Here is a 13,326-nt window from a genome sequence, read left to right as displayed (position 1 = left end):
TGCACAAACTTGTCTTTGAGGGGACATGATGGGTGTGTGTTCTTGTTTAAGTATCATTGTGAGGCCAAAACACTTATACACCAAGGAAGTGAGGACTTTTTGGGAAAGTTAGAACATTTTGCCTGGTCCTCACAATCTGACACCTTTTTCAGGGTAAATACCTTGTTTTAGGGTTAGTGTGTGTATCAGATAGTCACAGCTGACTGGGTTGTTGGCGCCCCCTGCTGCTGAGACACAGAGGCTCACACTCAGTGAAAACAAAATGGAGACACGAGGACGAACAGCCATTTAGCCACTGAACAAAAGACTGTCGTAATGAACTCTACGTGAGTTGAAGTCAACGACACCCTATCAGAATATTTTGGCTCTTTATTTCAACCGTTAGTGGAATTTTATGACTTTAATCTGAAGTTTGGAAACCACTCACTCTCCCACACAAAACCCCATATAGAAAACCAGAGATTTTAACATCACTCACAGGAGTTGTTGATCCACTGCTGCCTCCATCACTAAATTCAAATGTCTGATTTTTTCTCTTAAGTGTTTGAAATCCTTTATTCAGATTGACCTCAGTGACACAAAGTGACCACACGAGGCAGCAGAGGACCAGCTGTGTCCCCGCAGCTAAAATCACTGACTTCCTCTGTGAGGTTTGGTGTGGGAGAGCGAGTGGTTTACAAACTTCACTTTCCTGTTGGAAAAGTCCGTCTCACAGTGAGATAAGGGTCATATGTGCATATCTACACATTAGAATGTGCTTTTAAATCAACAATAAGTTTCATTTGATTTCATTAAGAAATCAACCATGATAAATGAAAATAAGCCAAACATGAATTTTATTTAAAAAGTTACATTCACTCACGACTATTCAATTACAAAGTGACACATTTAAAACCAGCGTGAGGACAGAGCTTCACAACTTCTTGAAAAAGCCACTCAACCTTGGTAGGAAGTATTGAACAAAGGTTAAACATGTTTGTCTTGTGGTCTTTAGAATATGACTTATTCATATTTATATAGCACATATGTAAGTTCTCTGACATTTATGTTTATCATTCAACATTTTAATGTATAGACTTAGAATTGTATTATAAAAACATATAAAAACATTATATGGTGTTATGGAATATTTTTGATAAATGAAAGTGAAAATAATTTGGTGTTAAATGTTGTGAATGCTCCTCCCCCTGCATTTATACCAATGAATACCTGAGGCGAGCTTTAACATCACATTATAAACAGTGAGACCTCGTCCACCACTGAAGCTGCTGTCTCTTCATGTCGTACAGAGAACACAGAGACACTGAGGAACCACGACAGACCCGGAACCCAGGATAAACCAGTTCAGTGAATGTGGTCCTGAAGGTGTGGAGGTGGATCAGTGACTCAGAGGAGACACTGTAGAAGGACAGAGTCCCAGCAGGACAGTCCACATACACTGATACTCTGTGAGAGACAGAGGACATGATGGGTTTTTGTGTCCCACAGTGACAGACAGAATAACCATGAACATCAGAGCACCTCAGACTCCAGGACTGATCATTACGTCCAAACACACAGTCAGAACTGTTGCCTTTCCTCTTGATTCCTCTGTAACTCAGTGATATATAAACAGTTCCTCTCCACTCGACCTCCCAGTAACAGCGACCAGTCAGACCAGGTCTACACAGCAGCTGAGACCAGAACTCAAATCTGTCTGGATGACCAGGATACCACTGATCTTCTGTCACACAGGTCACTTTCCTGTTGTCGTCAGACAGTTTGAGGTTTCTGTTCATTGTGTTTGTGTCCAGTTCCAGTTCACATGAATCTGATGAAGACAACGAGACACAGCTGCAGTTAATTGATGATCAGCTGATATGTTGTTATTTCCTGTAAATCCATACTTACACTTCCTGAGACCAGGTTTTAACCTCTGCTCTCCAGCATGGTCCATCCTGGAGGAAGAAACAGTCTGAATGAGTTTCTGTCCAACATGAGTCCAAACTGTTGTCTTAATGACGCACTCTGGTGGACACAATTATGAACGACAAGGACAGGTGTGTTTCAAAGAGAAGATGGTGGCCGTTTCTCAATGCTCAAGTATGCAAGTATGTACTTGCTTACTTGGGAAGTATATACTTGAGAAGTACACCGGGAGTACATACTTGCCAAGTACGGGAGTACACAAGTATGATTCTGTAAGCTCCAAGTAACATGCAGGATGTTAATGACTGAATTGCAGAGGAAAAAACACAGGTGGACTTCAGTGTTCAATCACAACAACTTAAATATTAGCATTTGTTGGTTCTTTAAGAAAGTTCATATTTTATCACCAATACAGACAAGCTGAAAAGATTCACCCAGAAATATCATCAAACAATCATTTACCTCCACAGTTCATTTATTGTATATTTATCTAAACTGTATGTATTTGTCAAGTAACAGACAGGTCTATCAACCAGACTGGCATCGACTTCCAGCTTGAATGATTCATCCAAGCGCGGCGCAGCCAACACGGGAGCAGCACAGAGAAGAGTCTTCACATTGTCGAATGCAATCCGACATTGAGAAGACCACACAAATTTAGCCTTGCCCTTTAACAAATTTGTCAAACAACTGTTGAGAAATTCTTACAGAACGCTTGATCACCTACAAGACCCAGGAATCGCATCAACTCCTTCTTGGTAGTGGGCGCAAGATACTGCATGACAGCATCAACTTTAGCCTCTATTGGACAAACCTGTCCCTGGCCAACCACCCGACCTAGGTGCGTCACCGTCGTTTTAGCGAACTCACACTTCGCAAGATTTGTTGTCAAGTGCGCCTCTGCCAGGCGACCAAACAGAGCACTGTGAGCAATGTGATCATTCCACGTATTACTAAAAATAACAACATCATCAAGATAAACAGCACACTCCTCAAGACCGGATACCACCATATTCATAAGGCGTTGAAATGTTGCAGGCACATTACGCAGGCCAAAACTCATTACTGTATATTCGTACAGACCGAAAGGTGTTACAAATGCAGAAAACACTAGGACCTAAGGACACAGAATCAGGACTAACATTTTCTCTCTGGGCCATAGAATCAACTACATCACAAGTTCCTCGATCATAGTATGGTTTAAGCAAATTAACATGGCACAACTGAGACTTCTTTCTCCGGTTTGGAGTGGCAATCAAATAGTTATGTTCTGATATGTGCTTTTCGACAGTGTACAGGCCTGTGAATTTAGCTTGAAACAGCGAGGCTACAAGCGGCGTAAGCGCTAAAACTTGGTCACCAGGACTAAACTGGCGGCTCTCAGACCTGCGGTCATACAGTTTCTTCATATTAGCCTGTGTACCCTCCCAAGTTCCTTGAACAAATGAGATGTGAAATTAGAACCTTGATCACTTTGAATGACTCGTGGAATGCCAAAAACTGAAATGAACTGGGTCAAAACCTTGACAATGGATTTAACGGAGAAAGAACACAGAGGATATGCAGCGGGATATCTCGTCATTTGGCACATAACTGTCAACAAATATACACAGCCAGACTTGGATGGGGGTAAGGGCCCCACACAGTCTATTATCAAATGTTCAAATGGCTGACAAACAACTGGGATCGGAGAATGAGGAGCAGGCCTAATAACCTGACTAGGCTTCCCAGTGAGCTGACATGTATGGCACGTCTTAACATATTTAGAGACGTCATGCTTCAATCAAGGCCAAAAGAAATAGTACAGGACACAGTCATATGTTTTTCGTACACCTAAGTGTCTACAACCATCATGCGCTGTTTCCAAAACCACCTCGCGTAAATTACTTGGCACAACAACTTGGTAAATCGCTTCACCAACAAACTCTCCATCACAAGGCACCCACTTTCTCACCAGCAAGTTTTCCTTAAGGAAGTAACCATGAGCAACGTCTCTTGCTTTTCTCCCTTGAAACAGAAGGAAGAACAGGCAAAGAGACTACAGGCTCTGCAGGACACATACCGTCAGAACACCCCGAAACAGTCGGGTCTAACACATTAACTTTACCCCTCTGGGCGCGTGTAACAGCACAGACTGGAAAAACCTCTGGATAACTCCCACCATTATCTTGCTTCTTCGTTACAATTGGCTTAGAAATAACCACTGGAGGCGGCGGCACGTCAGCCCACACCGTGCTACCAGCCAAGTCGGTACCCAAAATCATAGCAACCTTGTCTATTGGCAATGCGGGGTGCACCCCGAGACTGGTACAACGCCCTGTACCAGGTCACCCTCCAACACCGTATTATGGCATGGCACGGGAATCAAGTCTAACTCCATACCGCGCATTAGAACAAAATCCCCCGTTTCAGTCACCGGTGAAAAGGGTAGTGCAGATTCAACAATAAACTTTAATGGATACACGCTCTTCACCACCCACCAAGGACACAAGCATTGATAATAAATGGCTCAAAACCAGAACCACTGGAGCTGCTTGACCCTACACTTACAGGCCTCTGGTCTGAAACAGTAGAACACAATATAGTTGGAGCATGCAAGGATGAGTGCTGCTCAAAATTACCCCGCGACTTCAACAGCTGACACTGTCCTTTCCAATGACCCACACCCTGGCAGTAATTACAAACCCTGGCCCCATCAGCTCCTGTATAGGAGGACGTACCAGTATGCGATGGACCAGATTTAGGAAACTTGTTACCAGCGCGAGAATTGCCACCGTTATCTCCACTTTTCCATTCAACTCCAGAACATGCATCTACAAAACTACCTTTATGCGTCAACACAAAATCGTCGGCCAACTCAGCCACTTTAAAGGAGACATATTATACCCTATTTCTGGCCGCAGTCTGATGCGAAGTGGTGCGAACACACGAACACACGTTTGCTGACTTTATCCGGCACATCAGCTTCATATATAAAATCCTCTGAGGCTGGAAGTTTGTGTAAAACACTGTGCTCCACTGTGCAGCCACCAACAGCACACTTGTCCCTCTGTGTTGACATAATACTGCTCTTCCTCCCTCACCTGCACTCTCACATTTTATAGGGACTAGGTGGAGCTAAGGTGGAGCTCTCGAGGTAAACTTACTGGTGGGGTGGTAACATTTGCGGTGAAATGCGCATGCTGCCGTCATAATGCGCAGGGAATTCAACATTGCGTGTTTTATCGCCTATACTTACACTAAGGGGGACCACAAAAAAAGGACTTAGTATTCATTTTCCACACTTTGGGGACTGGTAGGGCCTCCAGAGTCCCAAATATAAGTATTAAAATTATTAAAAAGTTGATTTTGCATAATATGTCCCCTTTAAGCGCAGTGGAGGGCTTCTGCTCATTAATATACGTTGCAACACGTTGAGGAATTGTGTTTTTAAATTGTTCCAAGACAATCAACTCTCAACTCTCAAATCCACTCCTGCAGAAGAACACCAATGGTTAAAATGAGACAATCATGGACAAACTCTACATTTGTTTGCTTTTCCCCCTTGACCAAACTTCGAAACTTTTGGCGATATGCCTCAGGAACCAACTCATACGCTTTTACCACAGCCAATTTTACTGTAGCATAGTCCAAACTGTCAGAATCACATAACACCGAATATGCATCTTGAGCCCTTTCTGTAAGAACGAACTGCAGCATCCGTACCCTATCTGAATCTGGCCATTCTTTAGCATCTGCTACCCGTTCAAATAAAATGAAGAAAGTATCGGGGTTACGCTCGTTAAACTTCGGTACCAACCGCAAATTAGCCCCAATATCAATACCACAAGATGAATTAGCAGAGGAAAACTGGTCCCCCATACCCGACTCAGCTAGAGAAATCTTACCATCCCTGATCATCATTAATTTGGAGTGTTCTAGTTCCAATTTCAGTCTCTCAGTGTGTTGCCGAATTTTCTCCAACTCAAGCTTCTCCATGTCTACTTGTAACTGTATCTCCAACAACTCTTTCTGCTGCTCGAATGTCAACCCGGCCGCAGACATACCAATTGGCCGTGGCGCTGATACTACAAAGTCTGGGCCCAACTCTCCTTTAACCAAAACCCCTTCTTCATACAATGAAGACAAAACCACAGCTAAAATCTCCCCCTTATTTTTCTTACCATCAATACTAAAGCCATAGTGGTCAGTGATCTGTATTAACTGCTCCTTCTTACAGCTTTTTACAAACTCCTCTGTAGGTGCCTTCACAAACTCTTCAACTGAAGCCATAACAGTTTAGAGGTACTTAACAGAATGCAACGTGTTAACCAATCAAATAAGTGTGAGGTGAAAGTTACCCATAAAGTATTTCCCCCTAACTGTCTAACCCAAGCTTGCTAAAACTCAACCCTAGTCTTCATGTGGGGACCGCTGCGGGTACTTATGACACTGAATACCATAGCGCGGATAAGGCTACCCGTAATAGGCAACCTCTCCGGGACCAAAGCTGTGCTCCCGAGACAACCGCTCTCAACCCCGTTTGCCCACAACACTACAGAAAAAAACCAAACTGACGAGTCCCAAAGGGGAAACGCCATACAGCCTAACGGGGGAAAACTCACACACCAAGTATCCAGTCAGTAACACATACCTTCTGTTCAGCACCCTGAAATCTGACCCTAGGCCAAAAACAACACTTCCACAATAACTACTAAAACACAAGGTGTATCTCCCAAAAAAACTAGAACAGCTTGTAAACCAAACACCAAATCAGCAACCTAAATGAGATTTAACCAAACAAACGCCCCAAATTTGTCACACCCTGGCTCTTGAGACATGACAAATATGAGAAATACACATCTTGAAAGAATAACAAAGAGTAATTTATTGAACAAAAATGAAATTATGTGAAGACCAACTAAATACTGTTAATATAGAGTGTGAATATCAATGTAATCAGTAGTGTAAGGTGTACATGAGGGGTAATGTGTGTGTATGTTGTAAAGTATACAAAACAATATAACATGAGGCCACGCTGCAGATCTCGCCCCACTGGCAGCGTGCCTGCAAAGGAAAAAACAACAAATTAAAACAAAGCAAACAACAACTCAAGACAACTCAAACCATTCCAACCAGAAGCAGCAGAAAGGGCCGAATGGGCAACAGGTCCTTGATTATATAGGCCTGGGAGCCCCGACCAAGGGGTTCCCAGTTGACACCAATTAAACCCCCAGGCACAAAACAAACACCAGACACTTGGTGACACCAGGGGTTAACACAATATGTAACTGGTATGTAATGTGATATTAAATGTAAAATTACAGTCACCTACTATCAAAGTGCACAAGAGTCTAAAAAGTGTGGAGCAACATTTTTAATATCAGGAACAACTTGATTGTAGCTGTTGGATGTTTTTATCTAGTTTTTATGTTTATTGTCAAACAAGAACAATATCTATCAGGCAGATGATCCGCTGTGGCGCTCCCTAAAGAGAGGAGCCAGAAGAAGGAGAAGAACAACAGGTGTTTAAAAAGTGTCACTAATGTTTGGTTATACTCACTGACAGAGGAAAACATAATAACAGGACATCTTCAACCTGAACCTGCTGACAAGTTTTAATACTGCTGCTGAACATGAAGAGGAAGAGGAAGAGGAAGGGGAGGAGAATACCTGAGAGTGTCCAGTCTCCAGTTTGGACTCCTCAGTCCAGCAGACAGCAGCTTCTCTCCTGAGTCTCCTGGATGATTGTAGCTCAGGTCCAGTTCTCTCAGATGAGAGGGGTTGGAGTTCAGAGCTGAGGTCAGAGAAGAACATCCTTCCTCTGAGACCAGACAACCTGACAGACTGGAGTTAAGAAGATATGATGAACTCAGTGATTCAGAAAAAACATCTTCATCAACAAGAACCTAAAGAAGCAAAGAGTCTGAGTCAGAGTTCTGACCTGAGAGTCTCCAGAGAACAGTGAGGACTCTTCAGTCCATCACACAGCAGCTTCACTCCTGAATCCTGCAGCTCGTTGTTACTCAGGTCCACGTGTCTCAGACTAGAGGACACAGAGCTGAGGACTGAGGACAGAGCTTCACAGCTTCTCTCTGAGAGATTACAGCCACTCAGTCTGAGGTAGAAAACAGTGATGAACAAAAGGTTAAACATGTTTGTCTTGTGCTCTTTAGAATATGTCTTATTAATATTTATATACTGATCCACGTACAGAGCTTTGTTGGAGGCTTTGACCACCGGCAGCAGCTTCAGAAGAACCTCCTCTGAAGCAGAGTATTTCTTCAGGTCAAACTCTTCCAGATCTTTTCCTGATGACAGTAAGATGAAGACCAGAGCTGACCACTGAGCATGAGACAGTGTCTCTGTGGACAGGCGTCCTGAACTCAGGAACCATTGGATCTCTTCAGTTAGAGAATGGTCTTTAAGTTCATGCAGACAGTGGAACAGGTTGATGCTTCTCTCTGCTGACAGATTCTCACCAATCTTCTTCTTGATGTACTCAACTGTTTTCTGATTGGTCTGTGAACCACTTCCTGTTTGTGTCATTAGACCTCTTAAGAGCTTCTGATTGGTCTCCAGTGAAAGACCCAGGAGGAAGCGGAGGAACAAGTCCAGGTGTCCATTTGGACTCAGTAAGGCCTCGTCCACAGCACTCTGGTGCAGATGATTCAGTTCAGGTTTGTTTGTTTGTATGGAGCGCTGGCGTTTTTTTCTAAACGGTCTGGACCACTGGCTCGTTGTTGGTTCTTCTGACAACAGATTTGTTCCAGAGGTGATGAAGGTCAGATGAACATGAAGAGCAGCCAGAAACTCGTGAACACTCAGATGGACAAAGCAGAAGACCTTGTCCTGGTACAGGCCTCTCTCCTCTTTAAAGATCTGAGTGAAGACTCCTGAGTAAACTGAAGCTGCTGTGATATCGATGCCACACTCTGTCAGGTCTGATTCATAGAAGATCAGGTTTCCTTTCTGCAGCTGCTCAAAAGCCAGTTTCCCCAGAGACTCAATCATCTTCCTGTTCTCTGGACTCCAGTGTGGATCTGTCTCAGCTCCTCCATCATATTTGACCCTCTTCACTTTGGACTGAACCACCAGGAAGTGGATGTACATCTCAGTCAGGGTCTTGGGCAGTTCTCCTCCATCTCTGGTTTTCAGCATGTTCTCCAGAACTGTTGCAGTGATCCAGCAGAAGACTGGGATGTGGCACATGATGTGGAGGCTTTGTGATGTCTGGATGTGGGAGATGATCCTCCTGGCCTGCTCCTCATGTCTGAACCTCTTCCTGAAGTAGTCCTCCTTCTGTGGGTCCATGAACCCTCTGACCTCTGTCACCATGTCCACACAGTCAGGAGGGATCTGATTGGCTGCTGCAGGTCGTGTGGTTATCCAGAGGCAAGCAGAGGGAAGCAGTTTCCCCCTGATGAGGTTTGTCAGCAGAACGTCCACTGAGGTGGACGCTGTGACATCAGTCAGGATCTCAGTGTTGTGGAAGTCCAGAGGAAGTCGACACTCGTCCAGACCATCAAAGATGAAGACCACCTTAAAGTCTTCAAACCTGCAGATTCCTGCTTCTTTGGTTTCAGTGAAGAAGTGATGGATAAGTTCCACCAAACTGAACTTCTTCTCTTTCAGCACATTCAGCTCTCTGAAGGTGAAGGGAAACATGAACTGCATGTCCTGGTTGCTTTTGTCTTCAGCCCAGTCCAGAGTGAACTTCTGTGTTAACACTGTTTTCCCAATGCCAGCCACGCCCTTTGTCATCACTCTTCTGATTGGTCTGTCTCTTCCAGCTGAGGCTTTAAAGATGTCTTCTTGTCTGATGGTTGTTTCTGGTCTGTCTGGTTTCCAGGAAGCTCTTTCAATCCGTCGGACCTCATGTTCTTTATTGACCTCTCCAGTCTCTCCCTCTGTGATGTAGAGCTCTGTGAAGATCTCATTAAGAAGGGTGGGGTTTCCTGCTTTAGCCACGCCCTCAAACAAACACTGGAACTTCTTCTTCAGGTTTGATTTGAATTCACGTTGACAAGCTGAAGCTCTGGTTTCTGAAAGAACACAAAACAATGAATCAGTGAGTGGATCCTTGAGAAAATAAGATGTTCTTCCTTTCACATTAAAAGTCATCTTACTGTCAGCTAGCTTCTCCTGCTTCATCCTCCTTAAGAAGTCCTCTGTGATCTTCAGAAAGGCCTCTTTGCTGCTCCTCTGCTCCTCATCCTCCCTCTGACTCTCTAAGACTTCTGTATGATCTGTATCCAGAACTTTGTGGATCTTCTTCAGCTCATTCTTCACAAAGCAGATGATGTTCTCCTCCAGCAGCTGGAACAGAACATGTGAAGTTTAACCTCAGATGATCAGTGACAGAGTGAAGTCCTGCAGGTCCACAGAGCAGCATCCAGACTGTCAGGACCAGGACTCTGCTTCAGTATTAACATTAGTGTCATGTTAGCACATTTACACACCTTAAATATGGAGTCCAGGTCTGCTCCATGCTGCTGGACAGACTGACCACTGAGAACCTCTGTCCTCTGCTGATCAACTCTGAGGAGAAAAGATTCAGTGTCATTTACTAAACAATCATTTGTTTCTACGAGGTTTTCAATGTGCTGCACCTACGATTCTTCTTCAGCCAAGTTCACATGACATGAGTTTGACAGGTTGAAGACAAAAGTCCCTGAAGGACAGTCTCTAGTGTTTGTTATGTGTGAAGTCTCAAAGACACAATCAGAGAGGCTTGTCCATGAGTCCCTGACCAATCACGGACTCTGACTAGATTTACGAGAGAGACGAGGACAGGCTGAAGACGTTTAGTGGAGACAGAAAAACAACATTGGTCCACCAAAGAGAAGAAGAGTGTTTTTCTGGATTAAACATGTTTTGGACTAGACAGGACTGGTGGAGGATCATGTAAGTGTGTGTTACTATGTGTGAAATTCTTACATCAGTTCACCATGTTTTTGTCCATCCTTGAAGTTAATATAACGATCTATAGACTGGTCACTCTTCATGGACACACAGCTGGGTCCAGGTCCAGGTCTGGCAGAGTCTGGTCCCTGTTGATGGATCGTCCTACAAACACAGGACATGACATGTAAACACAACATCTCCTGTGATTGATCTCATTAATGATCTACAGTATCAGGAGACACAAGGAAAACAGGTTTGTTTCAGAAATGGTTGAGTGTGACCCAGATGGTGTCAAACTCTACACTGATTAACACATTTAAGACTTCCACATCTTCAGTCAGATCACTTTACCCAAACCCAAGCACGTGAGCCAGGACTGTTCCACATTTATTCAACATTTCTTATTTTTTCATGGGTCCAGATCTGAGATTAAATGGGGACGGGTCTGTTTGGGACTAGGGTCGAGAATGTCTTGGGTCTGCATGGGTCTGGGTCTGAATTCTCAAATATTAGGTGTCTCTGGTGCTACATGGTGGATCATTTGAGTTGTTGAACTGTGAAGACCTCCACCCTACATCATCTGACCTTTGTTCTTGTTTGAAGTTCAAAGGTTCTTCCATGGACCAGTCACTCGACATGGAGACACAGCTGGGTCCAGGTCCAGGTCTGGCAGAGTCTGGTCTCTGTTGATGGATCCTCCTACAAACACAGGATATGTAAATAAAACACTGAGCTGTGACATGGAGACGAGTCACATGATCCATGAGATCCTCATCTCACCTCTGACCCTCATGTTCCTCACACAGAGTGGTTTTAGAGGGCGGAGCTTCCTCTTCACTGTCCTTGATCTGATTCATAGCAGAGCGCCACCTGCTGGGAGAATAAAACTCGCTTATTACAAGTTCTGCTAACATGGGTGGACCACATTGACCTAATGTGGGCCGGTCAGCAAGAAGACTTTTTTTAACTACAGAATTGGCCGACATGACCCTCATTGGCTGACTGAACAATCGGCACAGCCCATTGGTTTATGCTAATAATGGACTGTCAGTCACTCAGTTACTGGTTCATTTCAAAGAGCCGTTAAAAAGATTTGACTCGTTCGTGAACGTCACAGCTCGACTCACAACTCACTCAAGACGCTGTTTGCATCACACTTACAGCCCTTCACTGCAGGTGAGTCCACTGGTTTAACAGAAGAGCCCGCCCTCTGGTGGTCAGGTAAGAAGCTGCCCAATAGATAGATACATATGTATGTGAAAATCTGGACTTTGAAGAGATGTCGTTAATTGTGACGATTGAGAATAAACGTTTAATTTAACTTTAGTTTCTTAAATCTTATCAAAATATGACCTCATCCTCTGGATCCTTTTTTTTCCACCTACAATGGCTGTAATCTGTTTTCACCGGAAACATAAACTTATCAGTCAATATCTGATCTTTCAGTCCAGCAAAACTTCTTTCACCAAAAGCACAAATGTCCTCTAAACCAGTGATTTCCAAACATTTTAGTCACTGAACAACAGAGTCAGTGACGTGAGATTCATGAAGCTTCACCGCCGATTAAAAACACATTTTTTCTGACTCTACCTCGACTAAGACGATGACGACGACGACAAAAAAAAAACAAACCTATACATCGCACTTACGACTAGCACTTCATAGTTTGGTTTACTTGAAGCTCTTACTTACTTCTAGCTCTTTTTTGTACCCAAATGTTTAAATGCACTTATTGTAAGTCGCTTTGGATAAAAGCGTCTGCTAAATGACATGTAATGTAAAAACATCACGTCGACAAAAAGTTACAACTTTTTCATTTTCAGTGCATTTCTTTTTCACATGTGTGATGAGATGAGTTTAGTTCCGTTACCTTCTGATGGTGAGAAATAATCATCATGAAGCTGTTGAATGTCTGTGAAGTGATTCTGCTGCTGAACAGGAAACAAACCACAGACCAAAGTTCTCTCAAGTGTCATCTGAAGAAAATGTGATGAATGTGATCAAATAACTGCTCTGATCTGAACTTTACACTCATCAACTGGAGTCAAATATTAACAGAATCAGATCTTATCTAGTGATGGGAAAGAACTGTGCTGAGGCTTCTGGGTTAAGGTTAGAACCCACAAAAGGAGTGAGATTATGGTTAGAACCCACAGAAGAAGTGGGGTTAAGGTTAGAACCCACAGAAGAAGTGAGGTTAAGGTTAGAACCCACAGAAGAAGTGAAGTTAACGTTAGAACCCACAGAAGAAGTGAGGTTCAGGTTAGAACCCACAGAAGAAGTGAAGTTAACGTTAGAATCCACAGAAAAAGTGAAGTTAACGTAAGAATCCACAGAAGAAGTGAAGTTAAGGTTAGAACCCACAGAAGAAGTGAAGTTAACGTTAGAATCCACAGAAGGAGGGAAGTTAAGGTTAGAACCCACAGAAGGAGTGAAGTTAAGGTTAGAACCCAGGGAAGGAGTGAGGTTCAGGTTAGAACCCACAGAAGGTGTGAGGTTAAGGTGTGAGGTTAAGGAACCCAAGGAAGGTTA

The 13,326-nt window shown here is 43.5% G+C and overlaps 1 protein-coding gene across 3 annotated transcripts; it reads right to left on the bottom strand.

The window, feature by feature from the left end:
- Nucleotides 1-819: 819 nt before the first annotated feature.
- Nucleotides 820-12,774, bottom strand: LOC131443388 (NACHT, LRR and PYD domains-containing protein 3-like). 3 transcript variants are annotated; one of them, XM_058612987.1, is made up of 11 exons: nucleotides 12,665-12,774; nucleotides 11,575-11,667; nucleotides 11,380-11,493; nucleotides 10,828-10,956; nucleotides 10,350-10,428; nucleotides 10,017-10,206; nucleotides 8,102-9,932; nucleotides 7,832-8,005; nucleotides 7,561-7,734; nucleotides 1,891-1,937; nucleotides 820-1,810 (listed from the first exon to the last, which is right to left on the bottom strand). In XM_058612987.1, exons 2-11 carry the CDS (start codon nucleotides 11,649-11,651, stop codon nucleotides 1,233-1,235), a joined length of 3,393 nt encoding a protein of 1,130 aa, XP_058468970.1. In that variant the 5' UTR covers nucleotides 11,652-11,667; nucleotides 12,665-12,774; the 3' UTR covers nucleotides 820-1,232. The 3 variants fall into 3 exon arrangements, with proteins under 3 accessions (XP_058468970.1, XP_058468969.1, XP_058468971.1); XM_058612986.1 differs by having other exon boundaries at nucleotides 8,102-10,206; XM_058612988.1 differs by lacking the exons at nucleotides 820-1,810; nucleotides 1,891-1,937 and adding an exon at nucleotides 6,752-6,954 and having other exon boundaries at nucleotides 8,102-10,206.
- Nucleotides 12,775-13,326: the final 552 nt, after the last annotated feature.

The sequence above is a fragment of the Solea solea genome, chromosome 17 (genome assembly GCF_958295425.1).
Source record: "Solea solea chromosome 17, fSolSol10.1, whole genome shotgun sequence".
Taxonomy (NCBI): Eukaryota; Metazoa; Chordata; class Actinopteri; order Pleuronectiformes; family Soleidae; genus Solea; species Solea solea.
The sequence above is the reverse complement of the archived record's forward strand: the minus strand, read 5'-3'. Positions and strand labels throughout refer to the sequence as shown.